We start from the raw sequence: 15,621 nt of genomic DNA, 5'->3' as shown, positions 1-15,621 counted from the left end.
TGCAATAGCACAAGTACCGGCGTATTAAGCACAATATACGGTATCCTTCAAAACCTCACCGGTTGAATTATCACTCTCACACAAAAAGTGTGTAAACAAACATTAAGTGCACTCACACAGCAAAATAACAGAACGCACACCCACACCACACTCCCCCAGACTGTTTTCTAAAGTCACGTCTCAGGTGCGCTGCCTTCAGCCGCTTCTTGCCGTTCGGAATCTGGGTGGAGACAGGGGCGTCGCTCTGTACAACTTCTTGCAAAGAGTTCAAAAGACCGTATTTCCTGGATTTCCTACGTTTCGTTGGTTTTACCCTTTGTCAGTCTTCTCTCAATGCTGTTTTAACTGGAGCCACAGTACAATGAATTCAATCACAGATCAATGCAGATGCAGCCAACATCAAATCCCAGCTCCCCACTTCGTAAAGCAGAATGTTCAGGGTCACTTTTGTGCAGTCCTCAGGCCACTGGGGCCCATGCAAGAGACTCCTTCAGTAGGCTCACTTCGCCCCCAAATTCCTTAGCCGCCTCATCAAAGACACATGTACTCTTCAAAACCTGAAGAGTACACAACACCCAAAAGGCCCAACGAGCCATGTCTTTCCACACCAGACAGAGGTGCCTCATGATCCTTTGCAGTAGTAGAAGAAGAAGACTGCAGACTTATACCCCACCCTTCTCTCTGAATCAGAGACTTCAAGGCGGCTTACAATCTCCTCTATCTTCTCCCCCCACAAGAGACACCCTGTGAGGTGGGTGGGGCTGAGAGGGCTCTCACAGCAGCTGCCCTTTCAAGGACAACCTCTGCAAGAGCTCTGGCTGACCCAAGGCCATTCCAGCAGCTGCAAGTGGAGGAGTGGGGAATCAAACCCGGTTCTCCCAGATAAGAGTCCGCTCACTTAACCACAACACCAAACTGGCTCTCAGGAGACAGACACCCTGTGAGATGGGTGGGGCTGAGAGAGCTCTGACAGAAGCTGCCCTTTCAAGGACAGCTCCTGCGAGAACTTAGGCTGACCCAAGGCCATTGCAGCAGCTGCAAGTGGAGGAGAGGGGAATCAAACCCAGTTCTCCCAGATAAGAGTCCGCTCACTTAACCACTATGGCTGACCCAAGGCCATTCCAGGAGCTGCAAGTGGAGGAGTGGGGAATCAAACCCAGTTCTCCCAGATAAGAGTCCGCTCACTTAACCACGACACCAAACTGGCTCTCAGGAGATAGACACCCTGTGAGATGGGTGGGGCTGAGAGAGCTCTGACAGAAGCTGCCCTTTCAAGGACAGCTCCTGCGAGAACTAAGGCTGACCCAAGGCCATTCCAGGAGCTGCAAGTGGAGGAGTGGGGAATCAAACCCAGTTCTCCCAGATAGGAGTCCGCACACTTAACCACGACACCAAACTGGCTCTCAGGAGATAGACACCCTGTGAGATGGGTGGGGCTGAGAGAGCTCTGACAGAAGCTGCCCTTTCAAGGACAGCTCCTGCGAGAACTAAGGCTGACCTAAGGCCATTCCAGCAGCTGCAAGTGGAAGAGTGGGGAATCAAACCCAGTTCTCCCAGATAAGAGTCCGCACACTTAACCACGACACCAAACTGGCTCTCAGTACTATAGAGATGCTTGCTTCTCACATGCGAGTTTCCCAAACCACCCCTGGATTTGCTTGGCCCCCCTGTTCCTTCACCTGTTGGGGTGAGGAAAAGGCAGTGACCTAACCTCAGGACAGAATCTTTGGACCCCATGTCCACCCACTCATCACAGCAAGATCTTCCCTTGGACCACTGAGAGCTGACATGACTAATCATGCTTGGGATATCTGAGCAAAGGGGAAGGGAGAATGAAGCAACAGAAATTAAGCTTCAGCATCCTGAGAGAACACAGATGATGTGCTGTTTGCTGGTTCCCAAGAAGCCTTTATCTCTGCTCCCAACTGCAGAGACACAGGAAGAACCCAACAACCCTTCTCACAACACCAAATATGGGCAGCGCCATCCTCGAGCATCATACTTCCTGCCCTTTTGGGCCTTTCCCAGAGAGTCATCCTCCCACACCCCAGCCTGGGTGGGGCACCCGTGAGTGGCAACACCAATCCGACTCCACTTCCGCATGCAGAGGCCCCAAGCAGGCCTGGCCCAGGTGCAGGGGGGCCATTCCGGCAGCCAGGAAGACGCCATCTTTCCAGAGCGCAGAAACCCCAACTATGTGCTTGCAAACAAGGCGGCAAAAAGCCAGCGGGCAGGAGCTTGCCTCCTCCTGCCTCCCACACTTGTCAAAGCATGTTTGAAGGCAAAGCAAAGGAGCACGAGACACCAACAAAAGCGATCAGCTGGACTCTTTGGATGCTGCCTCGGAATGGTGTGTTGCTTGGGATGAAATGCTACTCTCCGTGAAGGCCCAACTAGGGTTGCCAATCCCCAGGTGGGGGCAGGGGATCCCCCATTTTGGAGGCCCTCCCCCACTTCAGGGTCATCAGAAAGTGGGAGGGGGGAGGGAAATGGCTCCTGGGCACTCCATTATTCCCTGTGGAGACAGATTCCCATAGTATGAAGAATTGATCCATAGGTATCTGAGGCTCTTGGGGGCCTGTTGTTTGAAGTAGAGGCACCAAATTTTCAGCATTGCATCCAGTGTTTCACCCCAAAACACCCTCCGAGTTTCAAAAGGATTGGACCAGGGGGTCCAATTTGATGAGCCCCCAAAGAAGGTGCCACATCCTTCATTATTTCCAATGGAGGGAAGGCATTTAAAAGGTGTGCGGGTCCCTTTAAATGTGATGGCCAGAACTCCCTTTGGAGTTCAGTTATGCTTGTCACAACTATGCTCCTGGCTCCACCCCCAAAGTCCCCAGATATTTCTTGAATTGGACTTGGCAACCGTAGCCACGACACACACACCACTGTCCAAAGAAGGAGAAAGCAGAACGGGATGGGTCACCTCCCTCCCTCCCTCGCCACATCAGGCTCTGCTCCACTTCCGCCTCGGGCATCTCACGCAGGCTCTTTCTTTCAGCAGTGACATCACCTGGGAGTTTCAGCATGTCTCAAAAGCTTGCAGAACCAGAGTTTCACCTGAAAGTTGATTCAGATGGCAGTCACGTAGTTTCGCACAGTGAACAATTCACTTCAGCCAGCGCAGCCACAGGGGCTGGCATGCAGGGGACTCCGACCTCAGAAAGCTGGGCAGAAGCCTTTCCCACACAGCCCTGGACACAGGCAGAGCCGGCTCACATTCCAGAGGAAGTTCCAGACACTGGGGGGAGGGGGTGGCAACACCGCCCTGGCGCAGGTGGCGCTGCCATCCTAGATGACCCACTCCAGAAGAGTTGTGCACCAGACATGTTGCACTCCCAGCACTGCTTTGGAGTCATAAGTCAAGTCACTCCTTTCTCAAGCCACAAGCAGGAAAACACAAGCGAAGCCCCAGGCAAAGAAAGACCCTGAAACCCCTGCTCTACAATCCAAGGCGGCCCAGCAGCCTGTGTCCTCGTGCTGCCCTCGAACTCAGAGCAGCAGGATTTGGCCCCAGGTCAAAACCTCTCCTCTAGAACAGCCCCCCCCCCGCAGTGTGCTGACTCCTGCCAACAACCTTCTTGGCGCCTGTCCAGTGTTGTTATAAAGTGGGTGGGGCCAGCAGGGATTCTGACTGGCTGCTCAGATTTTTCAAAACTTTGCTTCTGCAGCAGCCCAAGGATCTGCACGGCGTGATTGCAGGGAAGCCACGGCAGCCATTTTGTGGCTGCCTCCACCTAGGGCTGCCAACTCTAGGTGGTAATAAGAATACACAACAGGTTCTGATGCATGTGGGAAAAACTGCAATAATAATCACCGGAAAAATAACAACACTTTCACACACTCAGTGCGTACATATATTCTATGAAGTGCAATGCAAATAAACATTCATTAAACCCAATCATGCCTTTCTTCCCTCAAATGCAGCTACTGAAAACTGAAACTCAGGTTCTCTTCTCTCCCCCACAGAGTCTTACTCCAAAGTAAATGCACTATTCCAGTGGGTGAATGCCTCTATGATGTCTGTTTGTCTACAAAACCAAGGGAAAGTCCTAGGAGTGCAGTCTCTTACTCTCTCCTTTGGAATTCGTTTTTACAGCTGAATACAGGAGGGCTCCACCCAAAGCTGTAGATAAGATGAACAGACATCAAAGAGGCATTAGCCCATTGGAACACTGCATTTACTTGGGAGTAAGATTGTGGGGGAGAGAAGAGAACCCTGAGTTTCAGTTTCAGACGACGACTGCAGATTTATACCCCGCCCTTCTCTCTGAAACAGAGACTCAGAGCGGTTTACAATCTCCTATATCTTCTCTCCCTACAACAGATACCCTGTGAGGTGGGTGGGGCTGAGAGGGCTCTCACAGCAGCTGCCCTTTCAAGGACAATTCCTGCGGTAGCTATGGCTAACCCCAGGCCATTCCAGCAGCTGTAAGCGGAGGAGTGGGGAATCGAACCTGGTTCTTTCAGTCCGCACATACTCCCAGCCAGCACACCTTCAGAAAGGGGTTTCACACCACACGCAGCAGTCTTTCTCTGACTGGGTGACCAAAGCAGCTGGCGTGCCCTTCGTATTAAGAGCTGCAGATGCACTGCTAGGACCCCCCCTCCCAGCTGCCGGTCCCACTGCCATAATTACAGGCCAGGCCCCTCCACTCCCAGCAAGCCTTTGAAGTGCATCTCCTCTGCAGATTAGCCACCCTTGGTCCCCACCCTTCCTTCCCTGCCTTCAGGGCCACTCTGTTAAGCCATTCTCCAGCCTGGGGGGGGGGGGGGGGCAACAGGCTCCAGCTTGAAATCTCTTGATCATTTAGAGGGGGGGGGCTACTATGGGTGCCCCACAGCATGTGGAAAAGGCAGGCGAAGCAGCTCCATGCATTTCAAGCCTTGTAGGGGATGGCAAATGGCATCACAATGCTGCACAAACACAGCATTGGACATTGTGCAGTCCATAGCGAGAACTCACAACTATATAAATAGATCCAGGGGGAGCCATGTTGGTCTGAAGCAGTAGAACAAAGCAGGAGTCAAGTAACACCTTTAAGACCAACAAACTTTTATTCAGAATGTAAGCTTTCATGCGCATGCAGACTTCTTCAGAGGCTGAATGAAATACAGGAAGCTGGTGGGCTTTAGAATGCAAAGTGGTACAAAATCAAAATCCAACAGCAGAATAGTAAAATTAACAAATTCAGAACAACAGATTAAACGTTTTCTGAATTTGTTAATTTTACTATTCTGCAAATGGATTTTAACTTCTGAACAAAGCAGGAGTCAAGTGGCACCTTTAAGACCAACCAATTTTTATTTAGAACGTAAGCTTTCGTGTGCTCTTAAGCACACTTCATCAGATGAGCTTACGTTCGAAATAAAAAAAGGTTGGTCTTAAAGGTGCCACTTGACTCCTGCTTTGTTCAACTGCTTCAGACCAACATGTCTGCCCGCTTGGATTTGAACTTTGTACCACGTTGCATTCTAAACCCCACCAGCTATATGCAGCTCTGCTTACTGTACCTCATTCCTCATCTGAAGAAGTGTGCATGCACTCGAAAGCTGACATTCTGAATAGAAGTTTGTTGGTCTTAAAGGTGCTACTTGACTCCTGCTTTGTTTCACAACAACGAAGTTGTGGGAGGGGCAGTGGCTCAGTGGTAGAGCATCTGCTTGGGAAGCAGAAGGTCCCAGGTTCAATCCCTGGCATCTCCAATTAAAAAGGGTCCAGGCAAATAGGTGTGAAAAACCTCAGCTTGAGACCCTGGAGAGCCGCTGCAAGTCTGAGCAGACAAGACTGACTTTGATGGACCGAGGGGGGGTCTGATTCAGTAGAAGGCAGCTTCAGATGCTCATATGAACAATGGATCTCCCAAAACCTTTAGGGGAGGGATGGTGGCTCAGTGGTAGAGCATCTGCTTGGGAAGCAGAAGGTCCCAGGTTCAATCTCCCGGCATCTCCAACAAAAAAGGGTCCAGACAAGTAGGCGTGCAAAACCTCAGCTGGAGACCCTGGAGAGCCGCTGCCAGTCTGAGTAGACAAGACTGACTTTGATGGACCCATGGGGGTCTGATTCAGTAGAAGGCAGCTTCATATGTTATGTTATTAGGGGAGGGACGGTGGCTCAGTGGTAGAGCATCTGGTAAGCAGAAGGTCCCAGGTTCAATCCCTGGCATCTCCAACTGAAAAGGATCCAGGCAAGTAGGCATGAAAAACCTCAGCTTGAGACCCTGGAGAGCCACTGCCACTTTGAGTAGACAAGACTGACTTGTATGGACCAAAGAGGGTCTGATTCAGTAGAAGGCAGCTTCAGATGTTCATATGCTGTCAGTCCTTCAAGCCTGGGCCTGCGAAACCAGCAGCTCTGACTCAGCCACAAGGTCCCTCAGAGGGGTTGCAGCAGACATGGCCCCAGATGCACCCGTAGGAGGCACAAGTGCATGGGATGCACACACACCCTTCAAGGCAACCTGACTCAGCTTTCCTCCGGTTTTGCAATGCAAGAATGACCAAGAATCGTCGCCAACACAGAGGGATTGTGTCACGGGTAGGAGCCCAGCTGGCCTCTTTGGGCGAAAAACACCTGAAAGAGTGGTCTGACGCACACCAAAGAGCTGCAATAAGCACAACCATGTCCTTTCTTGGCTTGATGAAGAGTTCTGTGTAATTCAAAATTTGCACAATCCTCCACCTCCTGCAGCCAGCTCAGTAAGGCGACGCCCTCGGAATAAGCAGCCCTTGTAGGGCTCCGGCTGGCAGTGGCTCTGCTGGTCCTTGGGACAAAACGGAGCATGGCCTTCACTGGGCCCTAAACCACACTGGAGAACCCCAACTCCTGTAACCACAGGAAGCGGCTCCAATGGTATATGCGCTACACCAGGGGTGTCAAACTCTTTTGTTATGAGGGCCAGATCTGACATAAATGTTAGGCCGGGCCATGCCATGTGTGTTCCTATTTAAGATATTGGATTTATATCCCACCCTCCACTCCGAAGAGTCTCAGAGCAGCTCATAATCTCCTCTATCTTCTCCCCCCACAACAGACACCCTGAGAGGTAGATGAAGATATTGGATTTATATCCCGCCCTCCACTCCGAAGAGACTCAGAGCAGCTCACAATCTCCTTTATCTTCCTCCCCCACAACAGACACCCTGTGAGGTAGATGAAGATATTGGATTTATATCCCGCCCTCCACTCCGAAGAGACTCAGAGCAGCTCACAATCTCCTTTATCTTCCTCCCCCACAACAGACACCCTGTGAGGTAGATGAAGATATTGGATTTATATCCCGCCCTCCACTCTGAAGAGACTCAGAGCAGCTCACAATCTCCTTTCCCTTTCTCCCCCACAAAAGATACCCTGTGAGGTAGATGAAGATATTGGATTTATATCCCGCCCTCCACGCCAAAGAGTCTCAGACCGGCTCACAATCTCCTTTACCTCCCCCCCCCCACAACAGACACCCTGTGAGGTAGATGAAGATATTGGATTTATATCCTGCCCTCCACTCCGAAGAGACTCAGAGCAGCTCACAATCTCCTTTCCCTTCCTCCCCCACAACAGACACCCTGTGAGGTAGATGAAGATATTGGATTTATATCCCGCCCTCCACTCCGAAGAGTCTCAGAGCGGCTCACAATCTCCTTTCCCTTCCCCCCCCCCCCCACAACAGACACCATGTGAGGTGGGTGGGGCTGGAGAGGGCTCTCACAGCAGCTGCCCTTTCAAGGACAACCTCTGCCAGGGCTATGGCTGACCCAAGGCCATGCTAGCAGGTGCAAGTGGAGGAGTGGGGAATCAAACCCGGTTCTCCCAGATAAGAGTCCGCACACTTAACCACTACACCAAACTCATTTGTTACTCTCCAGATTAGGTAGCAGAGATTAGGTAACTCTCCAGATTAGGTAGCAGAGATATAAACTTTACAAAGGACACAAACAAAGATTTTTTTAAAAAACCCTTAAAATAAAACATGCTTAAAACATTAGCACTCGTTGGTCTTGAAGGTGCTTTCTTTGTATCTCTCCCATGGGATCCAGGGAACTGGGCAAAGGAAGCTCTGGCTCTTTCCTCCCTTCCCCAGGGGACCAAGAGGGGGTGGAGCCTCAGCCAATAGAAGGAAGAGAGGCTTGGCTCAGTAGCTCTGCTGTGTGATTGAGATAGCCTGGCAAAGCAAGCTCAGCCTCTCCCCCTTCCTCTCCAAGGGAGGAGCCTCAGCCAATGGAGAAAATAGAGGCTTTGCTCTGTAGCTCCTGTGCGATTGAGCAAGCCTGGCAAAGCAAGCTGTTATGCAGAAGGAAGCAAGATATAGGGAGAAGGAAGCAGATGACAGCCAGTTGCTTAGGGAGCTGATAGGAGCCCTCTGGGGGCCTGATTTGGCTTCCGGGCTACATGTCTGATACCCCTGCGCTACACGCTGGGTTTGCTTTGCCAGCTTTTCTTCCTCAAGGGCTCCTGTGCCTTTTAAGGATGCATGGCCAGAGGAAATTCAGGAGACAAAGATTTTCCTGTCACTTCATGTACCAGCAGGATGATCTTCAACTCCTGGATTTCTCTTCACAACCTGACAACAACTGACAAGAGTGGGGGGAGAGGTTGGGGGGGGAGCTGTGCCTCTATAATCACAGAAGCCCTGGCAGAACAAAGTTGGCAGCCTGACTTCAGCTTCAGAATAGAAAACACAGTGTCATCGTTTCTGCCTTGCTAAGTATAAAGGAGACACGGCCAGTCTGAGAAGCACACGCTGACATCTTGCCCGAGGATGGCTCCCTCCCTCCCCATACCCAGAGAGCCACAGAAGGCACCCCCTTTAGCTGAGCCCTTCACACTGCATTTCATTCCTTCTGTGGCTCTGAAGCACCTTTTTGTACAGTACAGAAATGTTTAAGCATTCGCTATTCCTCCCCTCACCCTTCTCCCTGACCCAGCACTGGATTCTGTTGGCATGCATGCCACCTTACACCACTACCAGCGTGGCACAAATGGGGCATTCCCTTTTCATCTTCCCAAGAGCCTTGCAAGGCCTAGGGGATCTGGCTGCGTGGGGCTGCCCACCAGAACCATCTAGAGAGGCACGGGCAGGAATGACACCAGTTCACTTCTGTTTGGCACGGAGTGTAAAGAGCAGCCAGCATCTCCAGCCAGAGAATGGACAGGTGTGCCTTTTAGCCTCGAGGAGAAATCTACATCACTTGGAGAGTTAAGAAGTGGGTGCATGCAAAGTTCTTCCCAAACATGCTGGGTGCATGCAAAGTTCTTCCCATGCATCTGAGTCAACTTTAACCGTGGGGGAAACGCATTTCTTTCACCTGCTTCTCCGGCCTACCCAGTTTGCAAGATGGGGGCGTGGAGACACCTGCCCTTTCAACATGGGCTGCTCCAGAGAAGGTCCCTAGTACTTGCCAGAAACTGAAGAACTGTGCATTCTTGACAAGCTTTTGGTCCCAAGGCACACAGACAAACAGGTCATTTCTGGGGTTGATACAGGGTAAATGCTAAATATTTCAGGGCTTCTGATCTTTCTCTTTTCAGTAACGTATAGCACATTCACCTAATTCCAGAAAGGTCTCTCACCCAGCTTGTAATAATTAAACAGAACTTTCAAATCACAACATACAATCTATAGTAGGCAGGTTCGCGCATTCCTGTAATTTCTTATTTCATTAACTATTAATTCATTTTTTTGCCAGCCAGCTCCAGAATCTGCACACATTAAACTGCTGTAGTATCTCTCCAGGCCTGCAATTCTGTCCTCTTTTACGTTGGTCTTAAAGGTGCAATTGACTCCTATTTTGTTCTAGGACTCACCCAGTGAAAGTTCTCTGGCAGCTTGGAACTCGTGCTGCAGAAGGCTTCCCCTTCTTGGGGAAATCGGCTCATAGCCTCCACTGAGCAGCAAAGACTTTGTCATTTAAAAAGGGTGGGAAACCTTTTGGAAAATGTGTATGTGTTGGCTAGAGGCAGTTTTTACCTTTCTTCCTCCTCCATCATTTTAAAATTTATTGAAATTTTAAATTAGTTTTACTACTTTTTTTTTAAAAATTGTTAACTGTTGTGTAGACTTCTGAGTTCTAACAGGATGTTGTTAGCTGTTTTGGCAATTGTTTTGAAAACTGAAAAGTGAGATAAAAATGTTTATGTTGGGGAAAAAACCCTCTCCTAAACATTAATTCCTTTGTAATCTACTAAAGAAAACAATTCCAGTATGATCCACTTCCCAGACTAATCTATAATTCAGCCTTGCCACAAAACACATGAAGTAAACCGGACCCTGGATCCATCAAGGCCAGCCCTATGATCTACTCTGACAGTCAGACGCTCTCCAGGGTCTCGGTGCAGGTCTTTCACAGTGCCCACTGCTGGCCCTTAATTTAACTTTATTTTAGTATATTTCTATTCCCCCTGTTCTCCTTAGGGCTCAGGATGGAGCACAACATATAAAAACAATAAAAAACATTTTAAGATGAAAGATCTCCTCTGAACTGGAGATGCCAAGTATTGAACCCAAGACCTCCTGGGCCACAGCCCCCCCCCCCCCACATTTGCCCCACAGGTTCCACACTGCCTCTCCCAAAGAGATGTCACAGGGTGCCCCCCTCCTGCCAGACAGGGGCTAGGGAAGCCTCGGCTCAGGGTCAGGACAGCTATTTTGTGACGTGTTCCTGTTATTTGTGATTTAGTGATGAAATGTTGCCATGACTATTATGTGAAATAAAAATGCAAAGAGCCCCAACTGTAAGGTGATGCACAATGGGACAAAAAAATCCCAACTCCAAGTCTAGGCGAATGAGGTCTGAACTTGCTGAGACTGAAAGGGAAAACGATCTTGACATTGTGGTGAAAGTGTCAACCCAGAGTGCTGCAGTAGTGAGAAAGGCAAAGTCCGCGTTAGGAGTTCTGAGGAAAGGGACTGAGAACAAAACAGCCAGTTTTGTAATGCCGCTGTATAGATCTTTGGTGCGGCCTCATTTGGAATCCTGTGTCCAGTTCTGGTCACCATATCTCAAAATGGACATTGCAAAGCTGGGGAAAGGACAGGAAGGGGCCTCCATGATGATAGGGGGAGTGGAGCATCTTCCCTGTGAGGAAAGGCTGAAGGCCCAGGGACTTGTCAGTTTAGAAAAGAGACAACTAAGGAGACCTGACAGAGGTTTATAAAATTATACAGTTGACAAAGAGAACTTTTTCTAGCACTCAAGGACATCCAGTAAACCCAATGTGCAGTAAGTTCAGGATGGACTTTACACAGAGAGTGATTAAAATACGGAATTCACTGCCAGAGGATGTGGTGATGGGCACAAGCATAGACAGCTTTAAGGGAGGATTAGATAGATTCATGGAGGATAAGTCTATCAATGGAGGATACGTCTATCACGATCTGTGAATGAGGCAGATCCTGAGAAGGAGGGCAGGAGGGGTTGCATCAGGGCTTAGTTCTCGTGGCCTTTTCTTACACGCCCAGGGAAATGCTGATGGCCACTCTGGCGTCAGGCAACAATTTTTCTCCAGGCCACTCTAGCCAGAGATCCTGGAAGGTTGTTTTTTCCTTTTGCCATCTTCTGGGCATGAAGGGAGTCACTGGGGAAGTGGGGGGCGGGATTGTGAAGTCCCTACTTCGTACAGGGTGCTGGACTAGATGACCCTGGAGGTCCCTTCCAACTCTATGATTCTATGTTAGCCCTGGTGGCTGAGGGGAACCTCCACATTCAGAGGCACTCATCCTCTGAATCCCAGTGCCAGGAGGCACCATCAGGGGAAGGCCTCGGCCTCTCTGCCCTGTTCTTGTGCCTCCAAAGAAACTGGCTGGCCCTGTGTGAGGCAGGAGGCTGGACTAGATGGCCCCTCCCTGGTCTGATCCAGCAGGGCTCTTCTGATATTCTTATGAAGGCCTCGGCCTCTCTGCCCTGTGGTTGGACCTCCAGAGGAACTGGTTGGCCCCTGTGTGAGACAAGAGGCTGGACTAGATGGACCCTCACTGGTCTGATCCAACAGGGCTCTTCTGATGTTCTAATTAAGGCCTCGGCCTCTCTGCCCTGTTGTTGGCCCTCCAGAGGAACTGGTTGGCCACTGTGTGAGACAGGAGGCTGAACTAGGTGGACCCTCACTGGTCTGACCCAGCAGGGCTCTTCTGATGCTCTTCTCAGGGGAAGGCCTCAGCCTCTCTGCCCTGTTGTTGGCCCTCCAGAGGAACTGGTTGGCCACTGTGTGAGACAGGAGGCTGAACTAGGTGGACCCTCACTGGTCTGACCCAGCAGGGCTCTTCTGATGCTCTTCTCAGGGGAAGGCCTCAGCCTCTCTGCCCTGTTGTTGGCCCTCCAGAGGAACTGGTTGGCCACTGTGTGAGACAGGAGGCTGAACTAGGTGGACCCTCACTGGTCTGACCCAGCAGGGCTCTTCTGATGCTCTTCTCAGGGGAAGGCCTCAGCCTCTCTGCCCTGTTGTTGGCCCTCCAGAGGAACTGGTTGGCCACTGTGTGAGACAGGAGGCTGAACTAGGTGGACCCTCACTGGTCTGACCCAGCAGGGCTCTTCTGATATTCTTCTCAGGGGAAGGCCTCGGCCTCTCTGCCCTGTTGTTGGCCCTCCAGAGGAACTGGTTGGCCACTGTGTGAGACAGGAGGCTGGACTAGATGGACCCTCCCTGGTCTGATCCAGCAGGGCTCTTCTGCTGTTCTTCTCAGGGTTGGCTATCGTTTGAGACAGGAGGCTGGACAAGATGAACCCTACTGGTCTGATCCAGGAGGGCTCTTCTTAGGTTCCTATGCTCTATTGTTGGCCCTCCAGAGGAACTGGTTGGCTACTGAGTGAGACAGGAGGCTGGACTAGATGGACCCTCCCTGGTCTGACCCAGCAGGGCTCTTTTGATGTTAACTGGGTCAGCCCAGAGAGAGCACAGTGATGCCCATGTCCATGACCTGCCTGGGAGATCAAGACTCCCCAGGACAAACTTTCCTCTGGGATAACTTAACGAGAAAAGAGCAACCGTCAACATTCAGCCCTGCTCAGAGCAGAACCAAAAACAAGATTCCATGCTAAGCCCAGGTAAAACCAAGTCAATGATTCACGAAGCTTATTGACACAAGGTGACTGGGGCCACCTCCCCACCCCCCTCCGGCGAAACTGCGATAAGCAGGCAGAACAGAGGCCGGCGCTTGGGAGGCAGGGAGCTTGTCAAAGTTCACAAACGCACCAAATGCAAACAACACGCCCGACAGCTGCAAGCTGGAGCAAGTCCGGTTCCCCTCCCCCCCAGGCTCCACCCTGCATAGCTGCTGGAGGGAGGCAGCCTTGGAAGGAGCTGAACGTCTGGTAGGAGAAGCTGAGGGTCCGCCTGGGAAGAACAACCAACTGCCAAGTGGCCTCTTAGGGGGCAGAAAAAGCCCCCCCCCCGGCCCCTTCAAGCTCCAGGCCTCTCAGGAGCCCCCATTTCTCCCAAGCAGAAGAGGTTTTTCTTTGGCACTCCTAGGTTGTGTGATGTTTCCTGGCATTCAAAGTCAAAGCCCATTTCATATGAACATATGAAGCTGCCTTCTACTGAATCAGACCCCCCTTGGTCCATCACAGTCAGTATTGTCTACTCAGACTGGCAGAGGCTCTCCAGGGTCTCAAGCTGAGGTTTTCCACGCCTATTTGCCTGGACCCTTTTTAGTTGGAGATGCTGGAGATTGAACCTGGGACCTTCTGCTTACCAAGCAGATGCTCTACTACTGAGGCACCATGCCTCCCCTAATAACTGAACATATGAAGCTGCCTTCTACTGAATCAGACCCTCTTTGGTCCATCAAAGTCAGTCTTGTCTACTCAGACTAGCAGCAGCTCTCCAGGGTCTCAAGCTGAGATTTTCCACGCCTACTTGCCTGGACCCTTTTTAGTTGGAGATGCCGGGGATTGAACCTGGGACCTTCTGCTTCCCAAGCAGATGCTCTGTCACTGAGTCACCAGCCCTCCGCAATTTCAATTTCAGGCTGTCCCTCCATATAGCTACGGCGCATGCACATGGCTTGGCACCCAATCACCTTGGGGGAGTGGGAGGAAACCCAAACCCACAAACCAGGAATCCCCCCTATCGAGGATCTGCACTTGCTGAGCTCTGCAGGAGAGTCATTTGCATCAGCAAGTTGTTACTGTGCCTGTTTTACAAGAGGGGACCGACCCCCCGAAGGTTGTCACTTGCCCTCTTCCACCTGAACCCACCAGCCAGGGATCTGGAACCCAGTCTAAGCCAAGCGCTTTCTTCTCAGGCTGGAGGAATCTTGTGCGAAAGCAGAGCTTGTTTGGCAGTTCCAGTAGAATGACTGGGGGCAGGGAAGGGGCTCTGCTCTCCCACTGGTTTTGCAGAACGCTTCCTCCAGCCTCAGGTGCAGTTTATCCCAGTTCCAGGAAATCAATGAGCCCGGCCAGAGTAACGTGCCGCCCTGCTTTAGAAGAACACCCCGAGGAAGCCGGAAGGACGGGAATGGAACGCCTCTTACCTTCTCCCAGCCTCTGGCCTCTCTTCAGTTCCTGTCCCCGCACGGTGAAGGTGTACGTCTCCGAGCTGAAGCCTGGTTGGCACGGGGCCCTCTCCTCACAAAGCCACCTTCCAGCCTGGCATCCCCCAAAGGAAGAGAGGAGTGAAGGTTAAGAGCAGCCGTCTGGCTCAGACCATCGAACGCAGCCCCCAGAAGGCCTCCAATGAGGGCCTGGCCTATCTTCACCACCAGCCAGGTAGACTGCCTTGGAACATGGCAGTTCTGTTGTAGACAACAGGCATTCACCGCCTGGCTCTAGTCTCCCTCTGGAGCCAGCGTCTTGGTATTTGACAGAAAAGCTTTCCAAACTTGCTGACCCCTCCCCAGAACCGATGAATGAGGGTCACAAGTTCTTCCCCCCTCCCCCCCATGGGGCCTGCCCCACCCTGCAAGCAGCACTCAGGCAAGGGGCCTCTGGGGGGGCAGCCCCCCCCCCCAGCAGCAGCCAGGCTAAAGCTCCTCCCTCCCCCGCCCCATCGAGCCGCGCCTTGGGAACCGACGGGCCGGGATCCTCTCGGGGGCGCCTGGGGTCTCCCTAGGCCCCAATTCCCGCCTCCAGCGAGGGGAGCCTTCGTTCCCCGGACGGGACGGAGCCAGCCTGCACCTGCAGGGGCGCCACGGAAGCCCTGCCTGGAGAGACCCCCCCCCCCCCCCCACGGAAGGGAAGGCCGGGGGCCGCCGCACCCCCCCCTGAACCTCTCTGGCCCTCGGACACCACGGGGGGGGGAGGCGGCCACCTCGACGGCCCTCCACCCCCACCCTCCACAGCCGCCCCAGGGGGGGCCGAGCCAAAGACCCCCCCCCCGCCCCGGGGAAAGGACGGCTCTCTCAGACAGGCGAGCGGACCTCGGGGGGCGGGAAAGGACTCCCCGCGAGGAAGAGGAGAAGGAGACTCCCCGCGAGGCAGCCCGAGGGGAGAGTGTGCCAGTTAGCTCGGCCTGGGCGCAGTGGCAGCAGAGAAGAGTGCCTCTGAGCATGCACCAAGCGCCCCTCCCGGCTTACCTGCAGCAGCAGCAGCAGCAGGCAGAGCCCCCACGGCGTTGCCATCCTCCGAGGCAGGCGAAGCGAAGAGACACGAGAAGAAGAAGAAGCAGCCGCCGCCGCTGCCGCCCGGGAC

The 15,621-nt window shown here is 52.3% G+C and overlaps 1 protein-coding gene across 1 annotated transcript in view; it reads right to left on the bottom strand.

The window, feature by feature from the left end:
- Positions 1-15,621, bottom strand: part of LOC132582814 (B-cadherin-like) — a 39,320-nt gene extending 23,699 nt beyond the window's left edge. Inside the window, exons 1-2 of the mRNA XM_060254536.1 lie at positions 15,507-15,621; positions 14,466-14,580 (exon numbers count right to left, since the gene is read on the bottom strand). Coding sequence (XP_060110519.1) covers positions 14,466-14,580; positions 15,507-15,551 — 160 coding nt within the window. The 5' untranslated portion in view covers positions 15,552-15,621. The remainder of the gene's footprint in view (positions 1-14,465; positions 14,581-15,506) is intronic.

Source organism: Heteronotia binoei, chromosome 14 (assembly GCF_032191835.1).
Source record: "Heteronotia binoei isolate CCM8104 ecotype False Entrance Well chromosome 14, APGP_CSIRO_Hbin_v1, whole genome shotgun sequence".
Classification (NCBI taxonomy): Eukaryota; Metazoa; Chordata; class Lepidosauria; order Squamata; family Gekkonidae; genus Heteronotia; species Heteronotia binoei.
This window is presented reverse-complemented; position numbering and strand designations above follow the sequence as displayed.